The 11017-nt window shown below is 25.3% G+C and overlaps 1 protein-coding gene across 1 annotated transcript; it reads left to right on the plus strand.

Annotated features, from left to right (window-relative positions):
* Positions 1–9154: 9154 nt before the first annotated feature.
* Positions 9155–10809, plus strand: LOC110654364 (flavonol 7-O-beta-glucosyltransferase UGT74F1). The gene is made up of 2 exons (XM_021810326.2): positions 9155–9910; positions 9989–10809. The coding sequence occupies exons 1-2, from the start codon at positions 9248–9250 to the stop codon at positions 10733–10735; spliced, it is 1410 nt and encodes a 469-aa protein (XP_021666018.2). The 5' UTR covers positions 9155–9247; the 3' UTR covers positions 10736–10809.
* The last annotated feature ends 208 nt before the right edge of the window (positions 10810–11017 follow it).

The raw sequence follows: 11017 nt of genomic DNA on the forward strand, positions 1-11017 counted from the left end.
TGTATATAAATTATTTTGTCTCTAATGAAATATGAGTGGAACTATTTTATTTAATTTGAATGAAATGTATTGCTAGTATTTTGAGGATTATTGAATTTTGAACTTGAGAAATTGATTGAAATGATTGTGGAGTTGTTGAAATGTATTGAGTTTGATTGTGAAATTGAAGTAGTTGTTGAGAAAACATTTTTAGAAGTGCTTTTTACAGGTATTTGAAGAACTGGTTTCTCAAAATACAGATAGAACTCTGTCAAAATTTTTATAAAATTTGCGGAAAAATTAAATGGGCCAACAGTTTTAACTAGTTTTTAATTTTAATTAAATATTTTAAATACCAATTAGAAAATGCTCACCACTTGTTAAAAATAAGAAAATTGTTTTAAAATCCCTTGTAGGGTACTTAATGAGTTATCGGTAGGTGAAGTTCGGTAGTTCATTAGGTATTCTACGGGATCATGTTATGCCTTATAGAGGGGTAAGGTATTCTATGGATTTTTAATCCAATTCAAGCACTAGATAATTAAGAAAAAGTAAGGTTCAGGTTTACCTATGCCGATTCCGACCCCATAAATGCGCTCGGGACGTCTGACAATGGTGGGGTAGCCAAAATCTCAACCCAATTCCGAGACTTTTTGGTAGCACATGCATGCGGCGAAATTCATGCACTGGTGCAGTCTAATTTCCGCTAATTTAAGGTACCTACGCGAAGCCCACAATACGGGGGTTAGTATATAATTTTTACGAAATTTTCTAAGCTCATTTAGTGCTCGAAAAAATACTACAAAGTTTCGTGGGACCCACCGAAAAACGGTGTCGGAAAATTTTGAAATTTATATTGCCGCGAAGCTCTCGACGAGTGGAGCACTCCGGTACTCTCGATTTTCTTGGGGGATTCACGATTTGCGAGAAATCTAGCCCAAAAGTCAAAATGGGCTAAAACTTTCCGGACAAAAATTGGGCAAACTGCTTAATGGATTTTGGTGTTCTTGGTATCTATGGAAAGCTCTCGAGGTGTAGATGTGTTTTGACAAGACCCGATCCGATTAGTGGCCGGATCGACCGGATTTTGGCCGGGAAGGTGAAGCATCGCGCGCGCACAGGGGTGGACTTCGCACGTCGTTTCTGGTCACCTGGAGTGCCGGCCGACGGTGGGGAATGGCTGGGGCTGTGCGCCGACGAGGTGGGGAGGCTGAGGTGGCAGCGGTGCAACGTGGGGAGGAGGGAGGAGGGAGGAGAGAGAAAATGAGAGAGAGAGGAAGAGCGACGAGAACGCACAGGGAGAAGAAAAAAGAAGAAGAAGGCCGGTCCGATCCGATCGGGTTCAATTCAGCAGGTCTGATTCAGGATACAAAATTTTGAATTTTTACTCTACCTTGGGACCAAAAACAAGGCCCAAAATTCCGAAAAAATTCTAGAAAACTCAGAAAAATTAGTAGAGTCCAAATATATTTTTAGTTTTACCACGTGGTCTTTAAATTAATTTTTAAAAATCATCAAAGTCTTATATTTTTGGAAAATCGAACCCGATTTCTAAAATCTGAAAATTTCAAATAATTTCCTAAAATTTAAATAAAATAAAATATTAATATCTACTCACAAAATAATAAATTTAAAAAAATTAGGGGTGTTACATAATTTCTATTTAACTCATACTTATTATACTGCAAAATTTAGATGTGATTTAAATTAAATTTTATTTTATAACTATGTATATATGAATATATGTTTATAAATAACATATCACTCTCAAATATTTTTTTAAAACTGAAGGCCTTTATTTTTTATCAAAATCAGTTAGTAAATCTCCTAGAAATGTACATTATACATTCCATTTATAATATTATTTATCGAGAAATCGTGGATAAGTTTGATAAGTTTACAACATGCATTATATGGATTATCTTTACAAAAATACTTGTACAAGCATTATTTTTGCAGATAAATTTTAAGAGGTGCTTAGTCCATCCACGGCGATAGTTCGTTTAGCTAAATAAACTGAGGGTGTTTAACCCATCCACGGCGATAGTTCGTCAGGCTAAATAAATTGAGGATACTTAGCCCATCTACGGCGATAGTTCATCAGGCTAAAAAAATCTAAGGGTGCTTAGTCCATCTACGGCGATGTTCACTAGGCTAAATATATTGAGGATACTTAACCCATCCACGACGATAGTTTGCCAGGTTAAAAAAAATCTAAGGGTGCTTAGCTCATCTATGGTGATAGTCCACCAGGCTAAAATAAAATGTTCTTAGCTTATCAAAGGTAATAGTTCACCAAGTTAAATAAAATAAGAGTGCTTAGTCCATCCACGGTAATAGTCCACTAGGCTAAAAAATCTAAGGATACTTAGCCTATCCATGGTGATAGTTCGCCAGGCTAAAACAAAGATGCTTAGCCCATATATGATGATAATAAGCTAGGTTAAAACAAAGTTGCTTAACTCATCTACGACGATAACCCATCAAATTAAAACAAATTTGCTTACCCCATCTAAAATGATAGCCCACCAAGTAAGAAAATTAATGGTGCAAGTCCAACTAAGGAATAATTTACCAAACTAAGCACATCGAAGGTGCAAATCCACCTAAGGCGAAAATTCTACCATTATCAAGTTTATCAAGATGATAGTCCACACTCAAAAAAAAAAAAAAGGCAATGACCAAAGTTTCAACATGTAAACGAGCCTAAAAATTCGTACTCGAGGGGGGGGGGGGAATTAATGATATAGCTCCTCAAAATATATATAATTAATCTAGTAACTCAAGTTTTTGGATAGCCCATGAGTCTAATGATATTTACTGGTTCAACCATGAGTTTCATTCAATTGGTTCAACCACTGTAAGACTCACTCAATAAAAAAAAATCTTAATTAAAGATAAGCAATATTGGCACGATTGCTAAATGTAGCAATCCCTATAATTATGCACTATGAATAGAAATAACCATATAATTATGCTAGCTAATAATATCTATATAATTACGTAGTTGACTTACCATAACCAACTATTATCTATACCCTATATAAAGATATTAGATCTATGGATGTATGTTCTAACTTCTTAATCAATCTAATACACTATTATCTCATACTAACTCTAACTTGAGCGTTTGAGGGTCCTCGCTGGGTCCACACCTGGTGAACCTATAACATATTTATTTTCTATTTTGCAGGTCCATACCCACAAGAAATTTCTATGGACAACAACAATTACAATACAATTTTCTATCATTTATAATTTATAAATATATTGTGATAATTATATCATTTATTAATTTTATCTCTTGTTATATATCTTTAAATACTTCTAAATATTTGAATAATTATGTAATAATATAAGACTTATTTAGATATAGAAAGATTAAAAATAATAATTATTTAAATTCATATATTTGGTAGGAGTACTTAAAAAAGAATATAAAATAAAAAGACTATATACAAATGATTGAGTTACAATATTAAAATTGACAAATCATTTTGATATGTAAAAAAAACTTAATCATTTATATAAATCTTAATTAATAATGAATTAGTAAGTACTTTACCGGACACTCTCTCTAGATTTAACAATATTGATATTTTATAGATTTTTTACTGTAAACACAATTTGAAATTATTTATGTTTTAAATGATCATCCATTTAAGTGAGTGAAAATAATTTTTATGAATAATATTTTAAAAATATTTTAATAAATTTTATAAATTAAATACTAATATATTATCAATAAAAAAAATTCAATAATCATGAAATTATTTCTGAATAAAAGAGGAGAAAACCTGAAAAATTCCATAAGTTTTTTTTTCAAAATCCTTTTAATTTTATTAATTTAGTCTCAAATATCTACATTAGTTTCAATTTTAACAATTAGCTTAATTAGATAATTTAATTGATAAAAATAATTATAATATTGTCAACATTATTAATATTATTCAATTATTTTATTTGTTTTATCATTTTAATCATTATTCTCAAATAAATTAAATAAAATATTATTTTACTAAGTTAAATACTTATTATTTTAGAATTTGTATAATTAAATTATTCTGGTTATATCATTTATTAATATTTTATGTCTAAATATTATTTTTTGTTTTATTGGGCCTCAAATTTGAAGTAAAATATGAGAAACATATGAATTAAAAGTCGATATTTTACTATTTAAAATGTTGATTAAGTACTCCAGATTTTATTATTTAAAATTTAAAAGTCGAGTAAATTTTATATTATATGTTTTAGTTGAAAAATTATAATATTATAACTCTATAAATTCAGAAATGATTGTTATAATTTATCCCTTCTCTTTTATGTGGATGTAGAGATATAAAATAGATACGTGCATTCTATAAGACTTTATATTTTCTAACATACAAACACAAAGTCTTAGAATTTTTTTTGTGCTCTAAAATATTTAAATGTACAGTTTGATCCACTGCATAAATAAGTATCATAATTGATTCTATCTGCTAAACATAAACATGCTATTTACTTTAAATCTCATTTTAATTGAATTTTTTTAATTGAATTTTAATAAAATTATATTCAATACCAATATAAGGCATTAAAATCTTCATAATCAAGTATATTATTTTCTCTTAATCAGTGTTTTCATACTTATTTTTTTATCAACTCTAATATGAGTGTGGAAGAATAGTTACCAAAAATATTTTCAATAGGCTTTTGATTTATTTATTCTCCATTTAATAAGTCTATATTAATTAAAATTTTATTTTTGATCTATTATAAATTATATATATATAATGTATAAATAAATTTATAATAGATAAAGTTTAGGCATGAATTTGAGTACCATTTTTTGTCTTTTGTAATGAGAACCTTAAGAAAGGAGAATAATTGCTTCCTTTTATGGCCGAATACATACACCGTTGCTTACGCATTCAATGACTTCATTCGAAAATCAAAAGCAAATTAGAATAACATTCATGACTTGGATCTATATGAGTTTATCATTTGTTTATGAATGGATGAATGGACGCCGGCGGTAGAACACCATAACTTGGATCCATATGAGTTTGTTTAGGGGTTTAAATTTTTTCTTTTTAAAATATTATTAAGAAAATAATTTAAAATTTTATTTTATTATTTTAATATTTTTATTATTAAAATTTATTAAATTTAATTTTAAAATATTTTTAATTAATATATTTTTATAAAAGAAATTTTAACAGTAAGTTTAACAATAATATTAAAGATATGTTTTATTTAACTGTTAAATAATTAATTAAATAAAATGATAAAGTAATTATTATTATTAGCTGATAATTGGTAATTAATTTATGTTAAATATTTGATAAAATTATATTTAATTATTTCTGTTGATATATAAAATGACTTATAAGGATATATATTATAAAATTTATTTCATTATTAAAATAAATATGAAATTATAAATTTATTATATTATATTATTTATTTTATTATTAAATTAAATATATAATTATTAAATTAATATATTATATTATTTATTATATTATTAAAATAAAAATATAATTATTAATCTATTATATTATTTATTTTATTATTAAAATAAAAAATAATTAAATTTTTTAAAAAATAATTAAATAATTTTAAAAATATAAATAAAATAATAAAGTAATTATTATTATTGAAAAAGAAAAAATTTATAATTAATTTTAAATTTTTAGATATAAATAAATATTTTATATTTTATGATATTAATAAAAAAATATTTTAATAAAATTAAAATATATTAATTAAAATATTAAAACTATAAATAAAAAATATAAAAATAAAAGTATTAATAATATTAATTTTTTAATTAAATAAAAAAATATAATTAAAATAAAAAATTAAATTAAATTAGCCATTAATTAATGAAAAATAATTTTTAAAATAAAATTAATACAAATTATAATTAATGAGTGTCATATCAATTATTTATTAATTATAAATTTTATTTTTTAAAATTTAATAAATATTTTAATTTATTTATTTAAATATTTATTAATTATTAACTGTATCTAATAAGCGAATCAAACTAATGAGTGAATCAAATAACCACAAAACAAGCTTGAAGTTTCTATTGAGATTTGTGCTGCTCGTTCGCCTGTTGCAGCTTTTTTTTATGGATGATTCTGCCGTGGACTCACGTTGAACAGGTGGCTTCATCAGTCTCGGAGATGGGGAGGTGGTCCAAGTGGAAGAGGATCCGGATATCAATGATTCCAATCATCATGAAAAGGAGGTCATTCGTAAAAAGTGTGATGGGTAATTTTTCTGATATGTACCTTAATTTTGTTCATATTTTAATTTTATTTATTAATTTTAATTAATTATTAAAAAAATTTTAAATTTATCTTATAAAAATTTTTATAATAAATTTTTAAATTAAAATTATTTTTTTACTTTATTTTATCTCAAACTCAAAAAATATTATCTATTTTAAATATTATCTGAATTTATCATAAAAGAATTAATAATGTCCTAATTAATAATGTCATAAAAAATAAAAATTTATTATTTATTAGAAAATATTAAAACTATATGTGTAGATATCATACTTTAATTAAAAAATTTACTACTAGTAATAAATTCCTAAAAGTGACAGTTGGCTCATAACTGAGAGTTTGGGCTATGGAGTTGAAGCCCAACAATTCTTCCAATCTAGGAAAATAGGATTCCCTTTTGTAATCTTTTAGTTTTTTTCTTTTATTTTAATTACACAATTTTTCATGTTATGATCGGGAGTAGTATTAAAAAAAGATTAAATGTAAGTATTCGATTAATCGAGTTAAACTTTTAATTAACTAAATTATTAATTAATTTTAAATATATTAAAAAAATTAAATTAAAATTGATCAAAAATTAAATTTAATTGAAATTAAAAATATTTAATTAGTTATCCATTATAATCAAATTAATCGAAAAAGTAAAAATGTTTTATATTATTAATTAATTAATTATAAATATAAATATATTTATAATTTTTATATATAAAAATTATAAATATAATTTAATATTAATAGGAGAATAATTATAAGTTAAATATTATTATAAAATTATAAAAATAATAATTATAAATAATATATTATTAATAAAATTATAATTAAAATATTAATTAATAAAAATTTAATTATTTTGATTAATTTAATTACTAAATTAAAAGTAACTAAATTAAAAACTAAAATTTTTATAATTATTAATAAAAATCAAAATAATCTAACTTACCCTAATCAAAATAAGAGAATTTTATTAATTCAATTATAAGTAAATAATATATATATATTTTTAATAAAAATCTCAAAACAATGACTCTAAAATTTAAATTTTTAATCTTACAAATAAAATTGGTATAAAATCAACTAACTGCTGTATTGGTTTTACTGTCAAGTCCTTATCAGAAAATTTTAGTAATTCTTCTGCTATATAAGGTCTTGATTGGTATCTTCCATCCTTGAACTTCATTTTAAGAAAGTCGATATCAGTCTGAGCCAGTGAGCTCTTCTTTTATGATAGCATAATTTCATAGGAATCCACCAACTGTTGGAATATATATATATATATATATATATATATATATATATATATATATATATATATATATATATATATATATATATATATATATATGTTGTCAAATTATTTTTGATGTGTTTTCCCTTTCATACAATTCAAAGGACGCCAATTGATGCTTATCAAAACAGTGGGTCCTAATAACAAGCTTATGTGGTACTTGCAAAATAAAGAGGGAGCGTTAGGGCATAGGAATTGAAAAAGTAACTTTTAAATTTCAAGTTTTTTTTTTTATATAAATTATATATTAATAAATTTATTTACTCATATATTAATTTTTTAATTTTATTAATTTAAAATTTTATTAATTAATTTTCTATTTAAATATATACATGTATTATTATAAAAGTATTGACTTAAAATTTTAGAAAAAATTTCATAAGTTCATAATTTATATATAAATATAATTATTAAAATAAAATACAAATAGTAAAAAATTTTATCTATTTATACTAAATATTAAATTAATAAAAATTTTATAAATAAAATTAATTTTAATTATGAAATAAAAAAATAATAGTAATAGAGAATCGAGTCTTGTATTTTTATGTTTTTAAGCGTATATATAAATATAAATAATTATGATTTATTATTTTAATGAGTTAAAATTTATTTAATTAAGGGTCTGAATTATAAAATGAGATAAATTAATATTATGATAATAATTAAACTTAAATATTAAAAAAATTAAATTGGACTAAGTGTGGTCTAATTAGAAGGTGCAACATAAATCTACACCAAAGCAAATAGAATAAATTCTTTAATTTTTTTTTATTAGGGACAGTGACCACTCTTAGCCCTAAAATTCTACCCCTAGTTATGGTGAGGAGTGGATTTAGTAACTTTTCGATATTTAAGTCAGTAACAAATTCATATATTGTTTTGTATAAATAAATTTTATAATAAATTTAAAATTTTAGTATTTAATTTAAATAAAAATTCATTTAAAATTCTTAATAATTAATTCTATAAAATTTATTATAATTAAATAAAATTTTATTAAAATTTATAAAATTTGTAAATGAATTTTAAATTTAAAATCGTATATATTTCAACTGGTAAAATTATTTTTTATTATATTTTATTTTATTTTATTTATTTTAAATATAAAATTTATTTCATTTTAAATAAATTTTATATTTAATATAAAATATACTAAATAAAAAAATTATTTGTAAATAAATTCAATCACAAAGTTTATTTACAAATAAAATAAATTGATTCCTATTCAAAATCTTCTGCAGTTTTAAAAATAAAATAAAAGAATATATATATATATATATATATTAAACTTATCTTTATTGGCTTCGACTCTAACGCTATAAAAATGTTATTAAGATAGAAAATTTTATGATTATTTTATTTTCAATAAAGTAAAATTTACTTTATAAATAATCATAATTAAATTACTTAATAATAGTTTACTTAATAATAAAATAATAAAATATAAGCAAAAGTATAATAATTATTTATTTTTTATGAAAATATTATATAATAATTATTAATTTTTGGTATTTGTATTATTAATATGTAAAATCTGAATTTAATTTTTATCTATTTAAAAAATATTTTAATAAAAAATTATTGTTTCGTAGAAGTAGTCCTCACATGTTCTTTTACAGAAGTTGAAACAAAAACCATAAGAAACGACACCAGAAATTCATCAAGATAGTCCAGAATTGTTGAAGAACCAAAAATGGAGAAAGAAGAAGAGAAAGCCTACAGAGCTCACTGTATAGTATTGCCCTATCCAACCCAAGGCCACATAAACCCCATGCTTCAATTCTCTAAACGCATACAACACAAAGGGGTTAAGGTCACTCTTGTTAATACACGTTTTATTTCCAATACCATCACCCATAAACCATCATCCAGTACTTCCATTGCTCTTGAAACCATATCAGATGGCTACGATGAAGGTTGTATAGATCACGCAGAAAGCGTCCAGGTCTACCTAGATACCTTCAGGAAGGTGGGTTCTCAAACTCTTTCCAATCTTGTTGAGAAGCTAAATGCCTCTGGCTTCCCTGTAGATTGCATTGTTTATGATGCTTTTATGCCTTGGTGTCTTCAAGTTGCGAAGAAATTTGGTTTGCTTTCTGCCGTTTTTTTCACTCAATCTTGTGCTGTTGATATCATATACTATCATGTTTTTCGAGGGATGATCAAACCTCCCGTTAAGGAGAATGAAATCTTATTGGCTCCTGGATTGCCTCCACTTGAAGTTCAAGATCTGCCATCTTTCATTCATCATTATGGATCTTACCCTGCAGCTTTTGAAATGCTTATGAATCAGTTCTCCAATATTGATGAAGCCGATTGGGTTCTCTGCAACACGTTTTATGAGTTGGAACAAGAGGCTAGTAAATCAATCTTTAATTTCCACTTTGATTTGCATATTATGTTGTATATAAATCTAAAATTTTTCTATAAACAGGGGGCAGATTGGCTGGCGAAGCTTTGGCCATTGAAGACAATTGGACCAAGTATGCCATCCATGTACTTAGACAAGCAAATACAAGATGATAAAGACTATGGTTTCAGTATATTTAAGCCAAATAATGAAGCTTGCATGAATTGGCTTAATCATAAGCCAACAGGGTCAGTTGTATATGTGTCTTTCGGGAGCCTGGCAACTCTAGGAGCTGAGCAAATGGAAGAGCTGTGTTGGGGTTTGAGGAGTAATTGTTACTTCTTGTGGGTCGTAAGAGAATCTGAAGAGGCAAAACTCCCAGAAAACTTTGTACAAGAAACTTCGGAGAAGGGTTTGGTGGTGAGATGGTGTCCACAGCTACAGGTCTTAGCAGATGAAGCAGTGGGATGCTTTCTCACACATTGTGGATGGAACTCAACCTTGGAGGCATTGAGTTTGGGAGTGCCAATGGTGGCAATGCCACAGTGGACAGACCAAAGCACCAACGCCAAGTATATTATGGATGTTTGGAAAATGGGAATTAGAGCTCCAATGGGTGAGAAAGGGGTTGTTGGAAGAGATGTGATAAGGGATTGCATAAAAGAAGCAATTGAGGGAGAGAGCAGGAAAGAGATGCGAGAAAATGCAGAGAAATGGAGAAATCTAGCCAAAGCAGCGGCAGATGAAGGTGGAAGTTCCGATAAGAACATTCGTGAGTTCGTCGGAAATCTGCTTCACGATCGATCCTATGTTTCCCCTTGTACCAATTAAGTATAGTCACATTTTGAGTACTTTACATTATTTTATTTTAATTAATAAATGGATGATTCGATGTGTGGACATAATCTTTTGCTTCTTCACAGTAATAACTTCATTCCAACTGCCAGTCTTACAAAATTAATTAGTTTAATCCATAAGTCAATAGAATCATTTTCTTGTTGTTTAAAGCCTAATAATTAAAAAAACCAACTAAATATTTTTTTAAATTTATAATTTAATTTAATAATTTCAATCTCAGTAATTTTAGCTAAAATTAACATATTTATTATGAAT

Source organism: Hevea brasiliensis, chromosome 10 (assembly GCF_030052815.1).
Source record: "Hevea brasiliensis isolate MT/VB/25A 57/8 chromosome 10, ASM3005281v1, whole genome shotgun sequence".
NCBI lineage: Eukaryota > Viridiplantae > Streptophyta > Magnoliopsida > Malpighiales > Euphorbiaceae > Hevea > Hevea brasiliensis.